The sequence below is a fragment of the Rhipicephalus sanguineus genome, chromosome 2 (assembly GCF_013339695.2).
Source record: "Rhipicephalus sanguineus isolate Rsan-2018 chromosome 2, BIME_Rsan_1.4, whole genome shotgun sequence".
In the NCBI taxonomy this organism is placed as follows: domain Eukaryota; kingdom Metazoa; phylum Arthropoda; class Arachnida; order Ixodida; family Ixodidae; genus Rhipicephalus; species Rhipicephalus sanguineus.
The window spans coordinates 90,013,590-90,041,545 of NC_051177.1; the positions used below are offsets into that span (position 1 = coordinate 90,013,590).

At 44.6% G+C, this 27,956-nt stretch overlaps 1 protein-coding gene across 1 annotated transcript in view; it reads right to left on the bottom strand.

Annotated features, from left to right (window-relative positions):
- Window positions 1-11,225: 11,225 nt before the first annotated feature.
- LOC119383347 (serine/threonine-protein kinase BRSK2) overlaps window positions 11,226-27,956 on the bottom strand; it is a gene marked incomplete in the record, with an annotated part of 136,295 nt that continues 119,564 nt past the window's right edge. Inside the window, 3 exon segments of the mRNA XM_037651430.2 lie at window positions 11,226-17,469; window positions 22,003-22,201; window positions 25,799-25,922. Of these exon segments, the coding sequence (XP_037507358.1) occupies window positions 17,084-17,469; window positions 22,003-22,201; window positions 25,799-25,922 (709 nt within the window).

The window sequence follows — 27,956 nt, forward strand, 5'->3', positions numbered from 1 at the left end:
AAACTTTAGCGCGTAGTACGTGTTCCTGCTAATGATGGTGAGTGTACTGTGAGTCACTGTACTATACCATAGTCACCTGTCATCATACCTCCCCCTTTTCCTCCATTTTTTTCTTATCCCCGTGAGGAGTAGCAGGATAGACACCCACTTTCCAGGCCGACATCTCCTCCCATCTCTTCGTTAAGCATTATCTCCTTCTTCTCCTAAGAAAAAAATACTTTGTCTTTGACTGTTTTTTTTTGTTAGTCCAGACTTGCCCCATATATAAGTCTATATAACTATATAGAGGCTATATAAAACTCTATATAAGACTGTATATAACACTCTATATAATACTCTATATAACGTACATATAACTATATAAGAGACGTTTGAACTCTCTTTTGGGGAGATGTGCGACCCAACGAGCCTCCGAAGAGAAGATATACAGAGAGAGTTCCCGTTTCTCTTTAAAAAGAGATGAAAAATTCTAGATTGTCGCTGGTGCCAACGATTCGGCAAGCGGTCTTGTCTCCTTCAAGGCTGCAAAACTTTTTAACTCTTTAAAAGGAGTTATATAAGTTATATATCTTTTCTTTTTTTTTTTCTGTTGGACAAGTGTCAATTGATATCTTTATTACGGTCCTCAGATGCACGCTTTTTTGTGCACGTGACTATTTTCAGCCTTGACGGTTGAGAATATTAACATTTCATTTCTTGCTTAAACTACAGGAACCACCAAAACAGACTCCTCGGCGTTGTGTGTTTGTTATTTCTGAACTATAAACAAACTGCCTAACAGCTCTGCCATGTGTATTACTTTAGTCAAATAGAAATATATAAGAGTGGTTATACGCCAATGCCTGTAGCCGCTATAGGACTGAATCTGTGGGGCTTGATTCGCTCTATAACATTCTTCGCAGTTGCAAGCCAGCCCGCACTTACACAACTTGGAAATTATCGACTATAACGCCAATTCCGGGTAATGCGGGTAATGGGATCGCGCAAAAAATACATCACGTTAACATTTCCGTGATGCAGCGGCAGTTTGTATCTGTTGTTCTCCCTTTCTTTTTTTTTTTTCGCGTTGGTGTCGAGACCTCGTGAAACGAAAATTTTCCCGCTACACCTAAGAGAGACGAACGGCTTCGTAGCGAGAGATTTTACAAATGCCCTAATGCACCTGCTCGCTTGGCCTTGACTCCTGTAAAAAAAACAAAAAAAAGCATTCTAGAAGTTCTTCATTCGCACGCTATTTTGTTTGTTTTCTAGCTCAAGAAGACAGTCCACAATCCTCGTTGTTTGTCTTGTTCCCCGCGGGGAAATACAAACACGGGGCAAAAAGAGGTAATTTCGCTGTCACCAGCCACCCCGCCGTTATTACCACCCCTTATACTACGCAATGTAGCGGCGCCACCAATGCATCTCTGCCACGAAGAAACTATTTGAGCAGCGGAGTATTGCACCTGCAGAGGCGGCCATCTATTTCGTCACGCAGGTGACTCTTTCGATTTTCGTCGTGCAGAAACGAACACGCGCGAGTACTGACACGTTGTTTACGATACTGGACGCCGTGGAAAGGTACCGAATGACTTGTGAGGTTCTTTCGCACATCATGCTTTGCGAGCCGGATAAGGTTTCGTTAGGTATTTTCGTATAATTCGACATAGGTCACAGGGGTTAAGCATTGGTTTAGTTGCGCCTGAAGTTCAATGTACGTATAGTTGTTTCCAGTCAATTCTCTCTCAATTTCCCAGGAGCTCCTGGGGCAGTTATCCTTATTCTTTTTTTTATATATTTTATATTTGTTAGCCGATACGGTACGGTACGAAGAACTTTATTAAAAGATCCGGAGAAGTGCCACCCCTTAGGGTGACACCGCGGGCCGCTCCCACGTGGGGACAATTGACCTAGCCTAACCGCCTCTCCCGCTTTATACTACTATACTGAGAACTAGAACTACGACATTACGTAACGTACAATAGATGGATGGAAACAACTTTATTGTTCGTAACATACAAGGAAAAAAAAAACGTTCTCGGTAGCATCGCAGCTGTACGAGGCAATTTATGTTCATTCCCTTTACGTTTCTTTTTTTTTTTTTTTCAAACCTCTTGGGCGATAGAAAATCAGCTTGGACGACTATACATTACCATGGAGACAAATAAGGCGACCACAGGAAGGTCAGTTCTGGTCGTTCATCCACCGTTATTGCACCCTTAATATAAAAAGTCTTAAGACCTTGTTAACCACGTAGACGATAGTTTCAAAGCAACATTAATTCGCTCTGTAGAACAAAAAGCTCCAGGGCATTATCTATCTATCTATCTATCTATCTATCTATCTATCTATCTATCTATCTATCTATCTATCTATCTATCTATCTATCTATCTATCTATCTATCTATCTATCTATCTATCTATCTATCTATCTATCTATCTATCTATCTATCTATCTATCTATCTATCTATCTATCTATCTATCTATCTATCTATCTATCTATCTATCTATCTATCTATCTATCTATCTATCTATCAAGTAAATATGCGGAATGTCTGAGTGTAGCGTTTTCTTGAGGGTAGTTGTTAGATAGATAGATAGATAGATAGATAGATAGATAGATAGATAGATAGATAGATAGATAGATAGATAGATAGATAGATAGATAGGTAGATAGATAGATAGATAGATAGATAGATAGATAGATAGATAGATAGATAGATAGATAGATAGATAGATAGATAGATAGATAGATAGATAGATAGATAGATAGATAGATAGATAGATAGATAGATAGATAGATAGATAGATAGATAGATAGATAGATATTCTCCTAAATAATACACAAAGAGGTATGATCCATGATTGTATACGTATAGTCTACGTGTACAGCAACCAAAAGGAGCAGATAAAAAAGGGACAGGAAAGCCGACTTCGAGGCTCGTCTCGTTAGTGGCAACCATGGGTGGCACCAATAGCGCTTGTTAGTGCCAATCTTCCGCAGCCATCCAATTATAGTCCACAAGGCCTGCCGCAAGAGCGAGCCCGGCGGGTTCGAAAGAGGCGTAAAAAATCGGGGAGAGAGAGGAAAAAAAAACTAGAAATGAGGTGAACGGAACACGAAAACGAACGAGATGTCCGGGGGAAAGAACGGGGTTGAGGGCAGAAAGTTCGCGACAATAAAACAAGCTATGAAAAAGGACGACACAGGGATAGGATGATAGAAGTGTGGAGACAGGAGGACAGGCGAAAGAAATACCGCCGAGGATTGTGGCACCGCACCGATGTGGTCCAGTAAGGTGCAGTGCTGAAGATGCTGCCGAAATGCGCACAGGGAGTTGATAAAGGTACCGCAACATCGGCCTGCGTTGGTGATCGAAAAAGTGGACACGCATTACGTGAATATCTTACGGAAGCTGGCAGTGGTAAATTAATAATATTTAGGCGGTGAAACGGAGGGTGGAGGCCATTTATAGATTCGAGCCATTAATTAAGGGAAACCTTTCGTCCGTGACCTGTTGTAACGGCGTGTGTTCAAACGTACGTGAAAAAAAAATGCATGGAATAATGTTATGTAACAACCCCCTGACAGTTATGAGTAAGCTGCTGAATTTCACAAAGAAAGCGGAATTATAGTGACTGGTTCAAGTATAATTTGATTTAGGATTGCGCATGCTGTACAGGAGTTGATCGCTCCAAATATGTACACCATAAACCGTAACAAGTTACAGGAAACATTTTTTTATTGTTCTTGATTTCCTGTGTTAATAAAAAGTGTTCTCTTTTTCTCTGTATCTAACTCTCAATGATTATGACGGGCCAGTAGCACCGCCAGCTCCTCGGTATGAGAGTGTGGTGTTAAACATGAAATCGTAGCGCGTACAATTCTTTGCGAAACTTCGCGCTAGTACATACGGAACTATATAACTTAAGTCTACATTACCGAAGCGAAAGTATCCCTTTAGAAAATAAACCTCGCTGAAGCCGAACACTGAGTCCGTATCACATATCGTGAGCTCATAGGGCACTTGCCGTCATTACCGTGATCGTTTAACGACCACTTCTAGCCGGACGAGCTTGCATGCAACTTTATTACTGCCCTATGAATCCAAGGGACAATCAGGGCAGAGAAAGCGTAGAGGACATTAACTGTGGTCTTTAAATGTAGTGCGGTAATTGTGACGCAAATTGAAATGAATGAAGGTGGACGAAAAATCACGCTTACCGGCGGTGGGATCCGAACGCACAACCTTCGAAGTAGTGGCGTAGCCTGAAGGTGGCACACCGGGCCCGTGCCCCCATCCCAAAATTTTTTTGTGCTGTGGTGAACAGAGCACGAAATGACACTCGACCCCACTTACCTGCCCGGATCCCACGCCGGATCAAGGGCCTGCCCCCCCCCCCCCCCCAAACAAATCTCTGCCTGTGCCACTGATTCGAAGGTTGTAGGTTAGGAATGCCACCGACAGAAAGAGTGATTTTTCCTCCGCTTCAATTTGTTTCAATTTGTATCCAAATTACTGCACTACATCTAAAGACAACAAATAATGTTCTGTGTGCTTTACTTTACTAATTAGACGCAACCGAATTAATTTGGTTGCGTCTAATTAAAGAAACGAACCTCCCGAAAAAAAAAAAAAAATCCCCATGTGACTGTCCTAAATGTTGCGGGGCACCTTCACAGCCTATACGTGATGTCTTGCTGTGCTGCCTAACTGGACATGCTAGCCATTCCAATTTTTTTTTTTTTTTTTAGACCAGCCCTTGCCATACCGCGTCACTGCACGTTATTTTGGTTAGACAGACTGTAGCAATGGCATAGAGGCGACGTTGGAACCTGGTCGAGGAGGAGGAGGGTAAGGGAAGGCGACAGCGGCCGGAGTATGGTGGCATAGCCGGAGCAAGTAAGGCTGATGCTAACGAACTGAGGAACTGGGTCCATCTGGCGCCGGGCGTCGGAAACCGAGTCGCCGTTCGCTGCTGCAAACGAGGCCCTTACCGAACTTTCTCGAGAGCCATTATAATTGGAACACGAATTCAAGTTGTTCGCTTCGTTTGCCGTAACAGCTCTGTCGTTTTCTTCGTCATTCGCTTTTCCTCGCTCTCGTATTTATTCTCTTTTCTTCTTTCTTTCGCTGTGACTTTTTGGTTGTCGCGTGCCTTCAAATCTTTCCTTCGGTGCCGTTTATTTTTGCGCCCCCCCGTCGGTGCAAGTTTCTTGCCTGCAGCTTCACGCGTGCGCCGATGGGGAGACGGGCAGTAAACCGGGCAGCCACCGAAAAGACATCTGTCTTAACTTACGTTCGTGCGCATTTCTGGCGTAGAGTCATCATTTATTCCTGCGTAAACAGAACAGTATGATGGGACCGCAGTTTTCAATGGTGACCTTTCAGATGCGGAGCCGAAACATGCGTCGCCTGTCGTAGCAATCGAGTTCGTATTGATGTCAGTGTTGGTCACACAGAATGTTTTGGTGGAGTCTCCAGGAGTGCACGCCACTGCAAAAGGCTGTGGGATAAATTATATTTGTGTCGTGGTCGTTCAGAGAGAGATATATAACAACTTTTAACGACAGTCCCGTAGATGTTAGCCTGGTTTATCACCGGGCTTGCTACTCCAGGTATCGGGTGATGACTATGGTATATACAGTGGTCACATATACGTGCAGATAATACGTACAATCACAAATACACATATATACACCAAGGTCCTTCATAAAGTTTCATTAAGGTGAGTCGTCCTCAGAAGCACCAGCAGCGGTTTTGTGTTGCACGTCGCACAAACGCTGCTTTGCCACGGGCCGAGAAGGTGCCGCAGCTCGAAGCTCAAGCCGCGTTGCAAATGAAGTGCTGCCTTCAGCCCAAGATCGAGCAGTTGGACTCTTCTACGTGCACCGCATGTAATACTCGGGAGGGTTTAAAACACGTTTTGTGTGACAGTTCGCGTTACGGGCTTGTTCAGTTTCTAATGGGTCCATCAGACGAGGTTTTCATGGAAATTGTGCTGGTTTAGATATGCAAATTGGATTTTAACTTTACTTTAGTACATTTACTACGTAGTGATAGTTTGTTGACATTCATAGACAAGGAAGTTATTATTTCATCATAATTAGTTCAACAGTCGCGTAAAGGACATCATTTCCTTAACGTTTCAGAAGAACCACGTGTGCTGGCAGCAGTAGTCTCTTGGATCTTCGAAAACGCTGTTAAATTTTTCCTCGAAGCACTCGAAGGTTGTAAAAAATGGCATCGCCATGTCTTGCCTTAAGTCAGCCCTCACCAAGTCGTGTGAGCACAAAATGAGTGATAGCTTTAACGCACAGGCTACGCGTCTTTTAGATGTAGGGTATCCTCATGATGCAGTGGCCACTGTCGCTGAACGTTTGAAGAAGTACATCGTGTTAAGTCCGAGCATGGTTGCAGAAAGCGATAGAAAGAAACGTGTCGTAGGTATACCGTACATTCAATGCGTATCTCAAAGGCTAAAGAAAGTAGGAAGTAGATACGACGTTAATGTTGTTTTCACGGCTGCGAATAAGGTAGGTCAGATTTGTGGCGCTGTGCTGAGGAAGAATGAGCGAGTAAAAGACAAGAAGCGGACCGATATTTGTTTCGTTCAACACATCAACAAATTCACTGTTTGCCGTACAAGTGTGGCATATATATATAAGGTCCCTTTCAGCTGCGGCCGCTTCTACATATGTCAGACGGGCCGCTGTGTTAACCAGAGATTATTAGAACGTAAGAGATCGCTAACCGGAGGCTCACCTTCTAATCTATCTTTACATTGTCGAGATCGTAAATGCACGCCTAAATTCGATGAATGCGCAGTGTTGTACCGGCATAGAAATGAAGAAACGTGCCTGATGATTGAAGCATGACATATCGAGAATAGTGGTAGCGCACGCGTGAACCAACCGTCGATTAACTTTCATAAAGATGGAATCAAATGCCTTAACAGTTATCTTCCACGTAGACCCCACGCGTGCCGAATTGATAGGTTCGCCTATTGCATGGGCATGCTCAGGTAAGTTTTCGTGCCTTCTTTCTTTTCAGCCGTTGTGCATCTATTCAGTTGTTAGTCGGCGTTCGTGGTGTCCTGACTTCTTTCTTGTGTCCGTGTTTGCACACCCTGTCTTTTTAGAATGAATACTTACCAACTAGCTCAGCTCTGTATAATTCTAAACCACATTATCATCTGCAGCAGTCGTGAAAGGCGATTTAACCCCGGACTGCTTTCCCTCCTCCTCACCTTCACTTCCCTTTCCCATCCCCTTACTAAACTACGCTATTCGCACCAAAAACGAAATACAGGGGGCGCTGCGAAGTTAGGCAACACTGGCAAAGATGGCGGCTGTAAGAAGGTCCATGTGCGGATTGTTGATGCTGTAAGTACTGCGTTTTCTAGATTGCGATGTTAAAAGACCCGGTGTTTTGTCGATGGTGAGTGTCCTCGCTGCCGAGTACCTCATTTTTGGTTGTCGCGAAGGGCAAAGTCAACGATGAAATAAATGCTGCACTGTTCGTGTATACGTCTGGTGTGAATTCGGGCACACAAGAAATAGCAGTGCGTCTACGAAGTATTTTTACTGAGCCTATGGTCTCCGATGGCCAATGCTCCTGCACTACTGGCTTTTTAGCGATGTGCAAACACGTATCAGCCGTTCTCGTCCATTCCTAGGTAGGTGCTGCTGCGCTGTCACAGGCCGTTTCAATAAGCAAGGCAGACAAACTGTTCGGCAGTGTTTTGTAGGTAGGCGGGCCAACACAGTCGGGCAGTTGCAAGTGGGCATCGTTTATCAAATTCTGAATGCCTAGAGCTTCATGGCGACACGCCAGTATCTTGCAGCCACTTAGTCTGCCGATTACTTTTTCGCGTCCTTGTATATGTTCAAATCCAAAGGATGAGGCGCTGAATTACAAGGTTTCAGGTTGCATATTCGGCGCGGCTACAAGAAGAGGTGGAGAGAAACATGACTATTAACTTCTGAAAAATGATGGCAGGAATACTGTTCACCATTTCTTGTAAGGCGGAAAGCCTTATTGATTTCTCTTTGTGTGCCTGTGTGCGTTAACTCTGATTCGCTTACCTGAGCGCTATTGTGGTACCCGCAAATCATTCTGCTTACCTGTTGCTACAACAGTAAAATTGGCCCCTTCATAACTACCTGAACCCTACGATGAGACATCGGCCGTGTTATATCCCGTACGCGCGCCCACAAGTAAAAGAAATCTAGCACACATCTGAAGAGCAAGGTACAAAGATATATATATATATATATATACGTTCTAATATAGGAATCATCTCTTGCCTTGACGCCATATGTCCAGTGCGCGTACGAGACATTGACTCCCCGCACCAAGCACATGACATCGACACTACGAAGGTTTCGATTTTGTCCGCCGCTGTTGCACAGTGGTTGCGGTGCTTGACTGCTCACCCGAAAAACGCGGGTTATCCCACTTGCGGCGGTCACATTTTGATGGAGGCGAAATGCTAGATGCCCGCGTACTGGGCGATGTCAGAACTCCAGCTGCTCGAGATTATCCGCCGCTCTTCACTACGGCGTCTCTGAAAGCTTGAGTCGCTTCGGGACGTTCACATAAACCGATTCTGATTCATTCCAGCTGTGTTATCCGTGGGATTCGTTGATGTCGTTCGGAGAGTGCAACAAATTTTATTGCGATAGCAATTATATGGACAGTCTCGGCTTCTGCTGGTTTTTGCTGTCGCCGCCGTCATGCACAATATATATATATATATATATATATATATATTATATATATATATTATTATATATTATTTATATATATATATATATATATATATATATATATATATAGTCCCGAAGAAAAATAATTCAGACAAATGCTTCCGAAGCGCGGAATCGAACCAGCGACCTCTCGCTCCACAGCACGTGGCGCTAACCACTACGCCACAAAACGCAGATCCTTCAGGTACCTAACGGCGAGCGTTATATACACACCCTTTACCGCTGGCAAGGCTCATAGACGGCCGGCGCTTATAAGCGTTTCTTCATTACGAGCGAGATGGCGCGAGGCGCAATGGGCGCATTTAAATGTCGTCGGCCAGCTCGCTCGCTTCTTCTAATATTTGCGCAGAAAGAACCTTGCCTTTCTGCTGTCTGCTCGCGCGGTAATTCCTGCCGGGGGACAGATGCTTCTGCAGCGTAGAAGCGCGTCCATCATGGGCCGCTTTTCTTGCTATCGCATTCATTGCTTCGCCTTTGCGGCGAAACTGTGACTTCTTTAGCGCAGCGACGTATCACTTGTCATTGAAGTGCCTAGAACAAACAACCATTGTCGGAGTAACATTGCTGATGCGGAGGTTTGTTCTTTAAGCTGTTCTTCGCCGTTCACTCATAAAATGGAAGCCTGTGAAAAGATACTAGGGAGTCTTCGATTATGGGCCCCAAACGTTTTGGAGCCTAAAGAAATAGCTTCGAGGCCACTGCGCATGCTCGAGGCCCATACATTTGGGTTTTACGTTGGGGACGATATTTTTCGAATTTAGCGGGTGCCCCAAAGCCTGCCCCAAAAGCTTTGCGCCAAGTAAACAGGGCGGCACCCATTCAAGCGACGGCTCTCAGCCAAGACCAAGGTCACCCGATTTATGAGCAATGGATAACATTAACAATTAAAAAGTGCTGGTATACGCTATCGCTTTCTTATATCTAACGCATACAACAAAGATTGGCCGAAAAAAAAACGGTGTTTTAAAGGTAAGTTGTTAACTTGAGTCCTCGTAGGCTTAACGCAGCTAGGGTGGCTATAGAAGTAGAATTGTTTTGGCTGACGGCGGCAAGAATGTGGACTCACTGAACCGATGGGGATTACCAGTGAATCCATTACAACTACAACTTGCAAATAAAAATTTTAAAGAATACGTGTACCTAAGGTATATTTATGTGCCAGCTTTTAATTATTATTCGTCGTAGTTTGCCTTTCTGGCCGCCGTGGCGCAGCAAAGCGCAAGACGCAAACACTGAGCGTAAAACCCTATTCGAAAACCCTTACCTCCTGCTTGTCCCAAAGCACTAAGCGCTGTGGGGCCGCACGCTTTTGGGGCCCGTATTTCAAAATTCTCTACTGTCCCATCTTTCCGCCTCGCTTCAGTAAGAGGTTCTGGCGGGCTAATTAGTTCATAGCGTTTAGACGTTATTAAACTGCGCGAAAAGACGAGGGCACGAGTAAGGACTCATGTCCTCGTCCATTCGCGCAGCTTAATTCCGCCTCGCCGACGTGCGTAGCGAAACGCAGAACAACTACTTCGCAATGAAATTTTTCTTTGCTGACGGCGAATCCATCCGCCGGAACCGCTACCGCACGTGCGAAAGTGAATGTCGTCTGCTATTTGTATCCCGAGAATGTTTCGCGCTCCCCGCTAGGTGACGTATCGGCTCAAATTATTCGCGAATACAGAGCTATACCATGCTTTACCCTCTGCCCTCCTCCTTTCCTTCCTCCTCACCCTCACTTCTTTTTCCCACCCCTTGAAATAGTAGACTATGCATGGCTATCCTACGCTATGAGCTGCTTGGCACATACCCGCTTTCTGGGGAGCATGCCTGCGGAGTTTTGTGCGGACATCAACAGCCTTACCTCCAGCTTAAGCAGCTCCGCAGTTTGAATATTACATACTTCTATGCGCATTCACGAAATTACATTACTGTTTCATGTACAGTACGGTCCACTGTTAAATAGAACACTCGAATGAGCACCCTTCATATTGCTGGCCCCCTAAAGGCAAGTGGATGGGGAAGCTTCGTTCGTCCATGGCACTGTTCTTTCAAAAAGGAGTCGCAACTTTCAACCACCAGTAGTCTTATGCAAATCTGAGCCACTGTACTTTTACAAGAGAGCGAAATCCGAACATGCCCTGCACGCAAGTGTTCCCTTTAACAGTGGACCCGTCTGTACAACCATTCTGTGACGGCTTAGCATGTTCTCTTCTGTGTCTGATCGTGGGTATTTACTTCAATTTATTTATTTGTCTGTTGCACTGGGCTGATAATGAAAATTATTGGTAACTTAGCTGGGAACTAATTGTTATAGTATAAACATAGTCACAGCTGTAGTCCAGTGCAATATGCTCTCCGACGGCTTCTTATAATGCGATAAATTTCGTGGTCGGTAAACCTGATGCCGTGGTCTACGATGAAAAGCAACACACCATGATATCTATAGCATGCTGTAGAGAGAATGGAAAGACATGTGTGACACGCTAAGCTTTATGTACAGGTTTAATAAGAAACACTCGTATACCTAGTATACAACCTTCGGTGCAATGTTTCATTTCGTTTTTCTTCGAGCAACAACACATATGAGAAGACAGCATCTTTTTTTTCTTTCGACTAAATACGCTCGCAAAAGAAGGAATAGAAATCAGTGGCAAGAAAATAAAGAATAGAACAAGCATACGTTAATACAGCTGCAGTTGGCGGACTACATCTATAATTCTTTAAGGATTCTATAAAAAAGAACGAAACAGAAAAGGATAGAGTCATTTACAAGAGAACGCAGCCGCGAGAACACCTCTCATTCACAAAGCCAGCGGCAAGCCTTCACCACTGAACTTCCATACCTCTCCATTGGGCTTGAATGTCGACAAAGGCGAAAGGCAAAGCAAACAAGGCGGCATGTGGCTTCTGCTCTTGAAAAGCACCGCGACAGCATTATCAGGGAAACCGGGTACCACATTCACGAAAAAAAAAAACATATTACGCTAAAAGAAAAAAACGTTCCGAAGAGAAGCTTCCAGATGAAATGAAGTTAAGTGGTGTGCTGGGCGAGCTGGTATAGACTCATGGCAAGGCTTAGCGCGTGGAAAACTGGACACAGAAGAAGAGACGGGACAGGCGCTAACTGAAAAGTGAAGTTTATTGAAAAGGAAACCCGCTTCTTATAGTTGTCAAGAGCATCAAAACAAATAAACTAAGATATGACATCACGTGAACATCCATGAACGAAGCAAAATCAAACAAACAGTTTTTATTTGCGTGAAAACGGCGGCGGCTGCATTTTCGATGGAGGCGAAAATGTTTGAGGCCCGTGTACTTAGATTTAGGTGCACGTTAAAGAACCCCAGGTGGGCGAAATTTCCGGAGCCCTCCACTACGACGTCTCTCATAATCATATCGTGGTTTTGGGACGTTAAACCCCAGATATTATTATTATGCGTGAAAACGGAAATCAGAAGTCATCACCAAAGCTATTATCAACAAAACTGCATACCGAAATTATCTGACAGGTTTTCGCTGAAGGTATGCGTGCTCAGCCTCCGATAGATGTAGCGAAGGGTGGCTAACACACGTGCCAGTCTCCTGTTTACCAACTTCTGATTGTGGATGACAACTTCCGATTGCTCTTTTCACGCAAGTTAAAATTGTTTGATTTTTTTTTGTTCATGGATGTTCACGTGGTGTCATATCTTAGTTGATTTGTTGTGATGTTCTTGCCAATTATAAGAAACGGGCTTCCTTTTCAATAAACTTCAGTTTTCAGTCAGCGCCTGTCCCGTGTCTTTTTCTCTGTGTCCAGTTTTCCACGCGCTAAACCTTGCCATGAGAATATGCCAGCCAATCCTGGTGCAGTACCTATCACTAAACAAGCCGGCCTGCCAATGGCGAAAAACACTCACGAAAGTGAAGTTTTGCGAATACGGCCCGGATGGATACATAACCGTATTTGCGCGTCGTCGAAATTGCTTATATTGCACATAAAATATACTGTAACGCAAGGACGTTGCTTCTGTAACATTATATCAAGCAATTTGATTTCTCGATTACGATGCGGAGTTGCTTCTGTCGTACACAACGATAATAATAGGTTGTCTTCATATTTCCACTGTTGGAAGAGCACTCGATGGCTGTGAATACAGCAGCTTGACGCAAAATTCGAATGGAAATTTCCGTTTGCGCAAATCCTTGTCCGTTTAAGGAGTGCACCGGAGCCACGACTCAATCTGATGAACGTCGCAAAAAACGATGCAACCAACAATTCCTTAGCATGTTGATAAATAACGCACCTTTTGATTAGTTCATTGTCATCTTGCACAGAACTGCTATCGTTATCTCACTGAAACAAACTTGATTTAAAAAATCTCGCCTAATTGTTATTTCAGTTCGTTTCCTTTATTGTATGATGTTGTGTTTTTATGAAAATACTTTTGGGCAATAGATCGAGGAGCCAATCACTTTCTTCTGCCTTGCTTCTCTTACGAAATGTATCCGGCAAAATAAAGGAAACACGTTTCAATGATTGCAACCAGTACGTACTATTAGAGATGATATCACTCTATCTCTGAACATTATGCTGAATTATGCAACGTTACAAGCGCATTGCACATGTAGGCAACGTAATGTTCGTACGACTACTTCGTCGCTTGAGTCACGTGATAAAAGAAACTTAATCATAGGAGTAAAGGACAGTGCATGTCAGACAGGGGCAATCGCGTCGCCTCTTCAACTTTTTTCACACGTCATTGCATTGAACAAACACTTTTATAAAGATTTAGCTACGTTTTTTTGCTTAGGGTATTGCACACACAGATCCACACTACTGTCAGCAATGTCAAAACATAACACTGTTCACAGAACTGCATGTACTCTTCGCCAAAGTTTCAAAGCGAGTTCATGAAACCGACTTTCAGTGTCGCAGGCTTTCGCTTTCCATCGATTACGATGAACAGAATTCAACGACAACAAATGCAAAACGTCTCTGCTTGCCTTTCACGAAAAGGCCCCATTTGCATCACATTAATTAAACCCACGTCACAATTTTCTAAGCTTTGTACACATATATGTACACAGGCGTGCATGCGTATGTACAAAAGAACAAAGACCATTTAAGTTGCTGTTTCCACAAGTACACGCTAGCAGCAGCGGTTGGTGTTCGGTATGAGTGCTACGTTTGTTTCTTCCATTCTCGTGTATCTTTTTTTTTTTTTCGCAGGCGCTTCAATCTATCCACACAAAAACGGCAACACTACACTGTCGCCGTCACGTCGCCCTCGCTTGCACGCGAATGAATATTTGACAGGTAAGTTTACCTTTAAGATCATCTTTGTCTGTGGCATTTCACTCCGTTATGTCAACACGCCCCACTTTTCGCACTGTTCAAACAATACTGAGTTCCAAGCTTCAAGCTCGACGCATGGTTTCGAATTCATAGAGGTGTTTACTCACTACTTTCTACAGGAGCACATGCACAGATCTCGCGACGTTGCCTTTTTTACTTTTGAAGGCCGATTCTCCGTCACAGAAGAACGTACAGTGCAGCACATGCAAGCCATGTGTATGAAAACTCATGCACGTAAACATTTAGAGCCATCTGATCGGTTACGATATGTTTCTGCACGGATTTCAATATTCTGGGGGAGATTCGCACAACCCGAAGTTCAGGCAAACGCGAGTGACGATTGGAACACGTTCGCTGCTGTCACGACAGGTTCGTGTTGTAGTTACGGGTAACCTTTCAGAAAAGAACTTTCACGTAAGTGAAGTTTGTGGAATTGGGTCCAAGTTCTGGATCAATTGCTTTAAGCTTACGTTGTAGAGTAGATATAGAAGGCTGTGTAAAAGCAATCGCATTCCTTTATGAAGTTGCTGTCGCACCATTACCTCAACCCGAAAATAAGAGAAGCGCGAGACTCTATACCTTTACAATACGTTTTACATTATGTTCTGGGGCTAAGCAATGTTTGCTTCTCTCCATGCAGTCTTGTCGACAGTTTCAGATGTGAAACCCTTTCACCCAAGAACCATGGTTTCCTACAGGGCAAAACCAAGGACAACGTTTAGCTTTCTGACCTTCTGAATTCTAGAAATCATTTGGATATTGGAGGCTAGAGTTACAAAAATATGCCTCGTAGGTTGCTACCGTAAGTGCCCGCTAAGAAGCATAGCGGAAAACCGAGGTTGCTAACGAGCTACACAGACCGCACAACTGCAGCAAAAGTAATGCGGCGTGTGCGACTCCGTCTTGATGACGTCGTTTACCACCTTTTCTTTTTCTCTCATAACGATTTCAACACCGCAAGTACAGCGACAATGCGCTACAAAGCACGAGAAGCATTTGAAGTCACAATAACATTTATCATGATACATGGTTCACAAATGTGGATAGCTGTGTTCTTTGAGCCAAGGCTGAGCCCATCAGGCCGAACGTTAAAGATGTTTCAAATATTTACGACGTCTAAAGGGAAATGGGAGTGTCTTGGATTTTGCAATGACGAAGTTTTGACCACACGTCCACATACTTTTTTTCTTGATCCTTTCCTTGATCAAAAAGTAAGTCACATTAAGTGCAACGAGCAGGGAAGAGCCAAATAAGTATTAATGCATATTTAGCAAAGCAAACATTTGCATGCAGTGCGCATGTATAGGCTTTACGGCCTGCAAATAAGAAGCGACTTTAATCCTAAAATTCCGATGACGACCGCGAGTGGATTCACATGCTTAGGAGGTACGCATAGCCTGCCAGCTGTGGTGTACGTTAAGTAAAGCATCGCATTTTGCGTGCAGAGCTAGAAACAATTCTTACGTCGTTACGACTGTTTTGGTTTTCACGCTAGCTCTAAGGGTCATTCTCATTGGGTAAACCAGAAAATGGAATGTTATAACCTTATACGATTACCTAGAATTATCTGGCAGAATTTCTACGTTTCCATGGACACATGGACACTGCTATGCACCCAAGTGTCATTCACTCGTCAATAACGCATTCCATTCACCTCAGTACAGTCCGTGCTCCGTTGAAAAAAAAAGTGTATGACGCATTTCGGCACGTTATCTTCGATGACCTCATTCAGCTCAACTCGAGTCGTTGCTTACAGCGTCGTCGTCTTCACTTTACTCTGGAAGGAAACAACAAAGTTACAACGGAACTCACATCACTCATCAGAGAAGGCTAGGCCCAAAATATATACTTTTTTTTTGTAAGTGAATGTCCTAAGCGGGGAGACAAGAGTCCGCGCGAAGACAAGCGTCACTGTTTCGCCGCAGCTGACGTCACTGAAAGCCACCCACCCACAACGCAAAGTCGTCTTTCCGTCAGTCGTTGCACGAAAGGAATGAAGCAACCCGGTCAGGGAAGAAAGCTTTTTTTTTCCTGCTTACAGCCCTCCCATTTCTCAACAACAGAAGTGACCAATATGTAAACGCCCGTTGAAGACCGGCACGCTTCTTTTTTTTTTGCTCCAATCAAATAGCGCTTCCTTGGTCATGAATGAAAACTTTCGAAACACTAAGTTGGTCATGGCTCTTTGCAACAATCGTTTAAGAATTTTGGATTCAGACACCTCAATTTCAGCGCAAGGAGTGACTGGCATTCTTCACTTTCCAAACTTCACACCCAACGTGGGACTTCGATGACGACAGTCGGATGTTGATCCGTGACATTATCACACATCTGAACCCTCTCGAGCCCAAAGAACTTCGAAGTAAAGAGGATTGGTCATTGCTCACGCCAGAGAGGAATACCTTGTGTTTTATCGGCACATAACAAAACAACCCAGAGGAGCAGTTGCCAGAATCTATTACTTCACGACGATCTCTTCCCGGCAGCTCGAAGTGACGCCGTCAAGTACATTTCCCCGCTTCGTTATCTTGTTTTTTTTGTTTTTTTGTTTTCAGTTGCCATTTATTAGCCATACGACACACAGCTCACCTTTCCCAGATTAAAGACAAACTTATCGTAGTTGGTTAACTGTTAATTACGCCGCGCTATTAGATTAGGAGCAAATATGCGTGCCGCTCGTTACAAGCGTGCAGATCAGTACAACAAAGCAACCAGCTAAAGCTAATGATAAAAAGCGAGTCCGCGCGTTGTGGAGACACGTATCTTAAGGGGCACCGCGCACGACACTTGGCGGCCTTTGCGTTGCCGCTTCGATGACGTTCCTCCGAGGCGGTGAAAGCTCCGACTTGTCTCCCTGCGTGCCACTTACGACGGACACGCTCGCCGACGTCGCCAATCAAGTCTGCCCACGTGTCTTTGTTTCTTGCGGGCGACGGCATGGCGTGCGTGTACTGTCGAATCTCTCTCAGCGATCGACGACAGTCGACGATACGGATAAGGGTTGTCAGACTTTGTCCCTAGAGCCCTTGAGGTCGTAGCTGAGTCGGCGACCGTTGGCGATGGACGTGCCGTCCATGACCGCGCGGCGATGGCAGGCCGCTGCGGCGACCGCGGCGGCCGCCTTGGCCTCCCGCTCGAAGATGTCGCACGCGGCGTCCTGGTCGGACTTGCAGCGCGCCATGGGCGCCTGGCCGCTGCTAGTGGTGAGCACGTGCGACAGGTCGTCCGCGACCTGGGTCGGTGACAGCGACTCGGAGCCGCACGACGAGCTGTCGCTCAGTTCGGAGGTGGGCGGCCGGCGGCTGAAGCGGGGCGAGTGGCTGCCCGGTCGCCGACCCAGGATCTGAGCCTGGATGTGCTCGCAGATCCGCTTGAACCTCCGGATTGGACCTGAGCGGAGAAGGGAGGAACGGGATTTCGATGAGTGCTGGCTTCTAAACGGTTCGCTATAGATATCTAATCACGTGTCGCCCTTAAGGTCGGAAGTATTGCAGCGTAGATATGTATGCTCCGAGTTGACTGCCGTTTCCCTCGCAACAATATCATGCATTGTTATCACCCAGTGCTGGGCAGTATCGAAGATACACGTATCTTAGATACTATCTTAGATACTGTTTGGGTATCTTGTATCTGTATCGCGATACGTCTCACAAGACGAGAATCTGTATCGTGTATTTTAAGATACAAGATACTCCTATAGGAACACCGCCGCACGAAACAATAATCGCTGGCTCAACTCCGCTTCTCAAGCTGGTACTGGTGCTATTAACCGCCTGAATAAAACTAATCGCAGTGATATAATTTTATTTTTCTGCCAGAGTCCACCAATGAGGGCAGGCGATGAGGTGTGCGCGTCCGTTTTGTTGGGGCAGAGCAACATGGAAGCGCTCGCGTAGTCTCGACAGAACAAGCGCGCGAACGTCTATGCTTAGCTCACGTGCCGTTCGTTTTCTCTTTTTTTTCTTTTTACTTGTGCCAGTGCCATGACACTTACCTTTATCCACTGTCCAGCGCCGCGTACCACAATGCGTGCGGCGATTATGGCGCAAATTTTGATGCCGCTCCCTGCGTAGTGCTGTGTTACGAAATCTGAGGCATATGGTTGCTTTGCGTCTCGTGGCTTTCACACATAAGTGATTTGAAGGATCTGGATGTAAGTTCGACTTGCCTGTGATTGACTTATGTGCAAATAAGGCCCTAACTAAAGCACCACTAGTACCGATGCTATATCTAATAGATGAACCGCTTATCTAACAGAAGACATGTTCGTGTACCGCATCTTTTTTTTTTCTGCTGTCGATCGAATCACGGCCGCGGCGGTCACATTTTCGATGGAGGCGAAAATACCGAGGCCCATGTACGTACTCCGATTTAGGTGCCCGTTAAAGAACCCCAGGAGTTTGAAATTTCCGGAGCCCTCCACTGCGGCGTCCCTCATAATCGTATCGTGGTTTTGGGACGTTAAACCCTAACAATTACTGTTATTATTTTCTTCCTGCTATCTTTATTCAAAGAGGTTTTGAAATCATAATTTGATTGTTAGCACAAATGCTTTCTTAGCTGTCCTTCTCTTGCATCCCGTACATTGCCTAGGGCTCTGAACTGTTTTTTTTTTCGGCCTGGTCACAACAATATCTCTTGTAACGTCCTGCCAAAATAAGCTCTCTGGTTTATTCTTACTTTGAACTGTCTGCTTTATTTCTGCTGTTGTTTACACATTTATATTTCACTTTAGCTTACTGTTCTGCGAAGGCGATTTTCAAAACAAATATGTAATTATGTGGGCGCGCACTGAGTATACAGTACCAAACATCCTGCTTACCGCTTAGCAAAACAGCGAAATTGAGTATGCATTATAATTAAGGAAACAATTAGGAGCCATCCTAAAGTTGTTAGGAAGCGGATTCGAGAAACATTGCTATACCAAATGATCCGTTTTTCTCATGAGCGTCGCAACGAGCCGTTTCAGTCAATTCTTCATAGACGCTAAATATTTTTATTGACTTACATTAACAGGTAAGTGAACGATAATTCATGCTTAATTGTCATAGCTATTAAGGGTGCCGCCTATGTCGTGTTTCAATACTTATCCACGATTAATGTTTGATACAGAATGGCTTTTCTATTTTATTTACACATATTTGTTGTCATTTTTTAGGCCTCCCTAATTTTTTTATCATTACTAATCGCCAGGTTCTCGTAGCTGCAGGTGGAAATAGCGTGAATAGCAGCGGCGTGCTGCGAAGATTTGTGCGACTATACTGCCATGCGCTGTTATTTCTTTATTTTGGTGTGATCTGGTTTAAACCGCAAAAACATTATTAGCAGCGCTCGGTTTAAGCCGCACCGCGATGTTTCGATTGTTTCAGATTGCTCTGTTAGAATTACGCGCGAATCCCAGCCGCGGCGGCCACATTTAGATGGAGGCGAAATGTTCGAGGCCTGTGTACTTAGGTTGGTTGGTTGATCCTACAGGAATGGCACAACCCACCACGGGGGATCGGCCACGAATCGTGCGGCAGTAGGATGTGTGAGTGAAAAAAAAAAAGAAAAAAGGGGGGGGGGGGAATAAAAAAAAGATAATTCTAAAGAGATAATTTTAGGTAAGCGAAAATGTTAGTTGTGTTCGCGGTTTCCCAAATGAATGCTAAAGAGATACAAAAAAAAAAGGAAGAGAAAGAGTTAGTTAAATAAAAGCATTAAATAAATAATGAACGATAAATGAAATAAATAAAATAAGTGTGTACTAGAAATATTAGCATGGATTTAGGGAGCACGTTAAAGCACCCCAGCTTATCGAAATTTACGAACCCCTCCACTACGGCGTCCATCATAATCATATCGTGGTTTTGGGATGCAAAACCGCAACAATTAATAATAAAATTATACGCAGGACGCGAGCACTGTAGTTCATTCGGGAGCTTACTCGAGCACCAGCGGTAACGCTGGCAGGTTCGATCGCTAATGTGACCACGCGTTCCGCCGATGATCAGAATACCAAAGGCCAACGACATATATTGTCGCTATCAGTGCGCAGTGTTCTTCGCTTGTACTTTGATTACTTAGTTTTCAGGGCATAAGTTTGCCCAATGAGCAGTTTCGTCTCCACCAGAGTGACTGCCACCTTCTTCATCGTCACCACCACGTGACAATACAATAGGTAGCAGGCATTTATGGGGTGCACCTGTTCTATCGTTGAAGAAAAATTGTTGAAAAATTGCACGTTAATGCGTATATTGATAACGAACGCTTTACGCCAGTAGATAAGTAGAACATGAAAAGTCACTGCAGTTTTATGAGCTGTACGTATACACAATGCGCCACGAAAAATGTCGCTAGCAACATTGTTGCTGCTGTACACCGGTGATTCGGTATTGCGTAAACGGTCTTTTACGGAAAAGGTAAAACTCCACATCGCTATTTCCGACATCGTGCGAAGGCTTCTTATTGAAGTTCTTGTTATTAGATGGCGACCCGCTAGCTGGTCGGCAAGCTGAGCAGCGACTCTCACCAATTAAAAAATGACAAAGATGAGCCGCTGTCAGTGAAGAGCTGTCATGTTAAGCAGCCAGAACAAACCCCAATAAGTTCTGTCGCAAGTAAACTAATGCACTTTGAGCAAGAAGGACAAAACCATCGAGATACTCAGACATTTCATTAAAATGAAACAAAATTGATCACATTGAAGAAATTTTCAAGCAAACCTTTTTCGTGCATGGGCGTTCGCTACTACATTACGGTGTCTACAATAACAAATTTGCGAATGTATCGAAGTATCTTAAGATACAATTGGCAAGTATCGTATCGGATACAAATATTACGGTAGTATCTTGTATCTGTATCTAAAATACTTCTTGCCTGAGTATCTTGTATCGTATCGCGATACAATTTCAAAGTATCTTTGCCCAGCCCTGTCATCACCCAACACCTGGAGTAGCAAGCCAGACTATAAACCAGGCTAACCCCGTCTCCAGAGAAATTAAAAATTGCTCTCTGTGTTGTGTGGTAAGGATCATGGTAAACCTAAGTGCAGTCGAACGTTTCTGGAAGAAGCGTCTCTACACGAATAAACGGCGTGCATGAAGAATTATTCCTTACGCCCAAGGTATGCTGCGAGCGTTATAGAGTGTGACGTTTACAAGAAAACAGCGACGAAGCCTCGAACAGTTAGTTTAATGGCATTTGACTTCATACAGTGAAAGCGGGATAAACTCACTTCAATGAACTCGGTTTCAAATATTTTAGTAAGCTGCAGTATTTTCGTGATCCTGAAGCCCGCATATGTGCTAACACTTGCGCTGTTCAACTTAAGCAATATGCTTCTCACTGTTGCGTTAAAGCAGCTCAGTATAATCTCAATTAAAAAAAAAAGATAAGAGTAGCTCATTTGGGGGACGCCATTATGTGACTCAAGGTGTTGCCTAAGGATTCATGTTAGAGATATTAAGGCGAAAGCGCCTCATCAAACGCGAAAATTGACTGGCGTCTCCTGTCAGCGGCGTCTACACGAGTGATTTAAGAAATTATCATCACGTGATTGCGTCACCATATTACGCCAACATGACGTAACGGAACGCCAAAATTAGGGACGTCACGTGGCGTAACGACACATGATGACGTCATCGCATGGCATCGTATCTTGGTCAAAGGTTGGCCGATCACGGAGGCCGTGTGAGGTGCCTCCGATCGTGGTGGCAGTTGAAAACGACGCTAGGTGCAGAAAGCTTTCGGAGGGTAGCGGGGCACGATCAGCACATCGACCGAGAAGAAAAAGAAGATGGCCTTTGCGTTCGAGTCGTCTTAGTTGAGTGCATGAGGGACCCTGTATGTTTTCTAATGATGCTCGAATATTTCGAACCGCAGCGTAATTTCTGGACGTCGGTTTGTACACGCGGAGTGTTGGGCAAATGTTTCGTTGCTTACCCGATAAGAGAGTGAAGCTGATGCAGTAGACAGAAGGCTTGCTGTCGTGCGAAGCTCCGCCGTTTGGGCTGCCGTCTCCCACGATGCTGATGTCGACGTGGAAGCGGACGTTTCTCTGGAACATGGTGGTGCTCCCTGGCCGCTTGTATTCCACCCGGAAGGACATCGGGGACACCACGCTGTGGCTTAGGTCTGCAATCTGCCGTTAACGAGGAAAAATATTGAAATGCAGTCGTCAAAATAATAAGGAAAAGCTGAACGCGGGGTTCCCACAGAACTACCCTCGAGTGGTTCATCTAACAGCAACTTCCAGCGTGGATAATTTGTCAATTCTGCTTACTTTTAGATATAGATAATCAATCAGTGAATGAAACTTAGTTTTCCCGAAAACAAAGACGCTTATTTGGACTGATAGCCTAAAGTGGTTTGTGGCAGGTAGAATACAAGAAGGGACAAAGTATGCACAGGTCAGCAAAGAGAAAAATAGCATGTATACATACATATATGTACATGTATAAATTAGTTAAAGAATTACTTAATTAAGCGATGGTACTTTACCCTTCACTACGCATACATTTTAGACAAAGAAATGATTTCTTTACCGTGGGAACATTTCACATTTTATATTGTCGCGAATTCGCTAGAGTGGCAGGTGACGAATATGGTGCGTCCGTCCTGAATAAGTTTGATATGTTTTTCCTCCTAAAGTATGCATTGCATATAAGAAGCAAACAAAGCTGGGGCTACTCAGTTATAAGTGCATAAGACATAAAATAATTCAGGAAATCTAAAATATCAATTTTGGGACCCGTGTTGATCTCGTAAAATCACCCAAAGACAACTAAATGCCTGATGATGCACCAGAATCCGTGCTAATAATTTGATTGCCCTACAGACAAGACAACGATTACGTCACTGACCATATGATAATAGGAAAATCGCACGTACACTCAGACACATTTTATGCATATTCAAATGACAATAATATGAAATAATGACAGAACACCGTCGGCAGAAATTGAACAAACGGCATGTGGAAACACAACTCTCGGAGAAAAAACTGTATACAGTATAAGACGGAAGCTGATCGAGCTACTGAGCCACTTTATTCGAACGGCATCGTCCAACCTTTTACGCGAACAAGCAGGACATGGACGATTATGGCTATATACAAATGTGGACCATGAAGTACGTTATCATAGCGCCGGGCCATGGCCGTCTTTCGAGCTCGTTCTATCAGGCTGCGCTGATTCTTCGGGTCCGGGTCTGATAGCTTGATAGCCCACTGCTCTTCGGAGATTGCTCGATTGCCTACGGTGTCAGCTTTTCGTACGCATCCCAATGCCATATGGCATAGGGGGTCGGGTACATCACAGTAGATGCATGCAGATGTATGGGCGTTCCGTCGGTGAAATTCGGTGCATTGGGATGCCATAAGCGTTACTATTGGTTTGTAATTTTCTGAGGATTGCTCCTCTTCCCTAGTTAGGCTGTGTTGAGGTGGCGGATAAGTTCTTGTTTCTAGCCTGTAGTATTGCAAAATATCGCTGTACTTTCTGGGAACATCGTCCTTCCTCCTTAGCGCGTCCTGTGGGAAGGCCTGGTGAACACTAGCTCGGGTGGAAGCATCGTCTGCCTCGTTTCCCAGCAGTGATTCGTGCCCTGGAGTCCAAACGACGTATATGTCTGCTAGGTGCTCCTTTGTCACTCCTGTAAGGGCTTTCTTGGAAATTTTCCCTTTCTCAAGATTTCGGCAAGCTGCTTGGTAATCGGTGAGTATTATTGCTTCCTACCGCAGGTTGAGATGGCCAGGGCTATTGCTGTTGCCTCTGCCGTGTCTATTTCTCTTGTTACGATTCTGGCCGCCGTTATCTCTTCGCCCTTGCTGTCGACGACGCTGAAGGTATGGGCTGGAATCTCTGAGTATTTAGCATCGGTGTGTCGTGCATCAGGCTTTCGGCCGCAGGCTTTCCGGAGCTTCGCTATTCTGGCTTTTCTTCTTCCTACATGGTGAGTTGGATGTGTATTTGTTGGAATGCGCGCTACAGAAACGTACTTTCTAATGGTGCCTGGGATTTTTATTTGCTCGTCAGAGTTACATAGCTACAGCATATCCTCAACTTCGAAGTGTTACCGACATTGTTCAATAAGCTTAAGACGTTCGAGTAGTTTAATTTTATTTTCTTTGACGAGCTCCTCCCAGGTGTTGTGGAGACCTAAACGGAGGAGGCGTTGTGTGGAGGCTCACTCTGAGATCACTGCGACAATCTTGATGGTCTTTTTGATAAAGGTGTTCAGTTTGTTGATTTATGCATTCCTGAGATTTAGGTAAAGGGTGCCGTAAGAGATTCTGCAAATGATTAGGGCTTGGATGACTTTGACTGTGTCTTCTTTCAGACCGTGTCTTCTGTTTGTTACCCGTCGTACCAAATGTGCGACTGGTGTGATGGTTTGTTGCAGCTTTGTTAGGATGGCTGCGCCCGACCCGTCCCCATGTATGTGTAGACCTACGACTTTGAACGACTCCACTTTAGGAATGTGCGCTCCATTCAGGCAGCGCTCGGGTTCTGGGATTTCACCTTTTGGTGGCCATCCTCTTGTTTTAGCTTGCAGTACGCGAATAATAATTGGGACGTTTAGTATGACGTTATCAATTGGGCTGGACAGCACAAGGTGCACAGGGACGACATAAAGAGAGGAAGAACAGCGTGAAGGACTACACCTACAGTTAAAAGACTGCAAAAAAAAAAAATTGCGTAGCTTGCACTGGAGGCGCAATGCCAAAGAGACAGCAGAGCTGATGAGCACCTATGTAATCATGGCTTTTGCCGTTTTGCAAAGTTTTGCAAATTTTCTCTTTCTTTATTCCTCTATTCCTTTCTTCTTCTCCCTTCTCTCTGTTTTTTCTATGTCTTTTTCTCTGTTTATTTCTATTCTTTGTTATTCCTTCTCTCTGTTTCTTTCTCGTTATTGCTCTATCTCCCTTCCCCTTTCATTCCTTTCTTTCTCTCTCTATTTCTTGCTTGCTTCCTCCTTCTTTTTATCCTTTTCTCTCTCTATCTGTCATTCTATTTCTTTCTCTCTGTTTCTCTCTTTCTCATACTTTCTGTGCTATGGTTTACTCTCTCCCCTCTTCCTTTCCCTCCTCTTCACCATCACATCTCTCTTCCTCGCCCTCACTTTCCTTTCCCACCCCCTTGCTACACTATACTGTACGAATCTATGCTATGCTCTGCTAGCGTGTCTGGATAGCCATGTGGTTAGGACGCTCGCCTTCGCATCGAGGGTGTGCGGGTTCGAACCCCGCCTCGTGAAGAATTTTTTCGCCAAGAATATCTCTCTTTCTCTTTCTTTATATCTCTTTCTTTCTCTCTCTCTCTCTGTACTTGTTGTCTTACCCACCAGGTTTTTTGCAGGCCGCGCCGGAGAAATCGGCGCACGAGTTCTGAGAGCAAAGCAGAAGAGGACGAAGATGAAGATGATGTACAGAGCGCTTGCCAGTTCATGATGATGAACATTTCTGTTTCTGTCAGACAGATTACGGTGAGCTTAAGCGGCTTCTCTGTCCTTGGCTTCACTGTCTGTTGGTTTCATTAGGTTGAGTATAAAGAAGAAAACGAGCCCTTGATTCTGTCCCGTCCATTCGTTCACATAGTTGCTGTATAGCATCATGCTGGCCAAATCAGCTGATATACACCAAATATAGTACAACCCTTTTCTTTTGCCCCATACAAGAGGAATATTCCTGCAGTGAGCCGTAAGTGGAGTCAGAAGGGGCCCCTCAACAAATACGTACCGAAAGGAAGGCGTGGATGAGGTCAGCCTTGACAGAACTCAAAGGACGGTCCTTGACGAGTATCACGTGGCTTTCTTCCCTCTCATTGGCCATTAATCCTCCGAACCAGGATCGTTTTGAGAGGCTGCGAAAAACGGGCATTTTGCTATTAGTCACAGCTGGAAAGAAACTGGAAACACTGCTTCAGATGACACATGCAGCGAGCAACCGACCCGATGGAAACACAATGCCCACCCCCTCACTTCTTCCCGAATGCTGGGGTTTAACGTCCCAATACCACGATATGATTATGAGGGACGCCGTAGCGGAGGACTCCGGAAATGTTCGACCACCTGGGGTTCTTTAACGTGCACCTAAATCTAAGTACACGAGCCTCAAGCATTTTCGCATCCATCGAAAATGTGGCCGCCGCAGCCGGGATACGATCCTGCGATCTTCGGGTCAGCAGTCGAGCACCGTACCTCCTAGACTACCATGGCGGGCCGTTACTTTTAAAGACGATAGTCTTTCTTGGGGAACTTAAACGCAGAAATTTTGGTCTGTCTTTCTGTTTGTCGGCACGTCCCCCGATTCAGCCTCCCGGCCAAAGTTGAACCACTTGCTTACTGCCTACCCATCTTGAACTGGTACGGCTGTTCATACTTGTGAAGGTTGCCGATCAAAAAGTAAATATTACGCATATCTGAGGCGCAACATCATTAGGTAAGTATTAGGTGGTGTGTTTCTTTAATAGAAAATACATAGATACGCAATTTTAAAGACCCTAGTTTCTTAAGCTGTGCTGAAAATGCGACTGCGCTGAAACTTGTCTTCCTCCGTGCCCTCTGCACAAGCTCATGTTGTGTTTCGGTTTCGGTTCAGTATTGCATTTTACGAATGACAGGGGGCGCCGCTCTGGCATTCCTGTTTTACCCAGGCGACGTGTAAATAAGAGAGTTTGTGGAGAGTACTCGTTGAGTGCGGACGTTTCTTCTTCTTCGGCGCATCGCGCCAAACAGCGTGTTCGGGCTGGCCGGCGTCCCCACCGGTCGCGTTGGTCACCGCCGGTCTTCGCCTGCCGCTGCGCCGGGACTACCAGCCCGCAACACAGCACTCGTGTTTCCCGACGTATTGCCAGATGGCGTCCATATCTTACGCGGCGCCTCTTCTATCGTCTTTAGACGACATTTGCAGCGAAGCACGCAGATACGCGGCCAATTTTTTACCGAGCATACCTTTAGCGTTTTCTTTTCAAGGAGGGAAAACGTGATTTCCTTTCTACCTTCGAGGTACTCTTTCATGGACGACACTACTTTGCTTCCGTGAAACTTTTCCCACCTTACGGGCTTTCACAAAAACGATCTGCAATTATACTGCAGATATTTTACATTGACAAAGATATTTCGATACCACTTGGGGGACCCGAATACCTAGAGATATTTTAGTGGTGAAAAAGCATGGTAAACTATCGATATAACATTTCTGATGCAGATAAAAAAATTTTCTAGCAAAGCTTTTGAAACAGATACATTGAGACAAATAAATATGAAAGTTTTAGGCACCAGGAGAGCATCGTGTACATAGGTCGGCAAAAAAAAAAGTAGAGCTCACTCAGACTAAAAAAAGATATATATATTTTGCGCAGAGGGCTCACTCGGCCTCAGGCTCACTAAATTTTTTTTCAGCCCGCCTCATTTGGACTCGAACTCACCAAAATATAACTCACCCGGGCACACTGAGACTCAAACTAACGGCTCGATCTGAGTCTGAGTAAGTCGACTCATGAGTGCTTTAGAGTATAATTAGCTCTTTCGACCATAGTGTCAGTACTGTTTAACGCCAATATCTCACGTAATCAGTGCTCTACCTAGCGCGTTTTGATCTGGTACCTTCAAATACAAGTTATCAGTAGTTTCAATCCAGTAAGGTCATTTTTATTGAAAGGCACTACTCACACGAGATACTTTTACCAAGAACTTCCAGTGAAAGAGACTGCGGAGAGAGGTCAAGCCCATCCCCTGCCCCCCTCTCTCGTTTTCTGTAGCTCACGCCTTTGATCAATAACTATTGAGCTGTCGTATTAAAGCTAGTGTGTTGAAAGATGTGTGAGTGGACGTGGGTATAGACGTGAGCCGCAATAAGGCTGATAGTAATGGTGTGAAACATATGTGTAGATAGG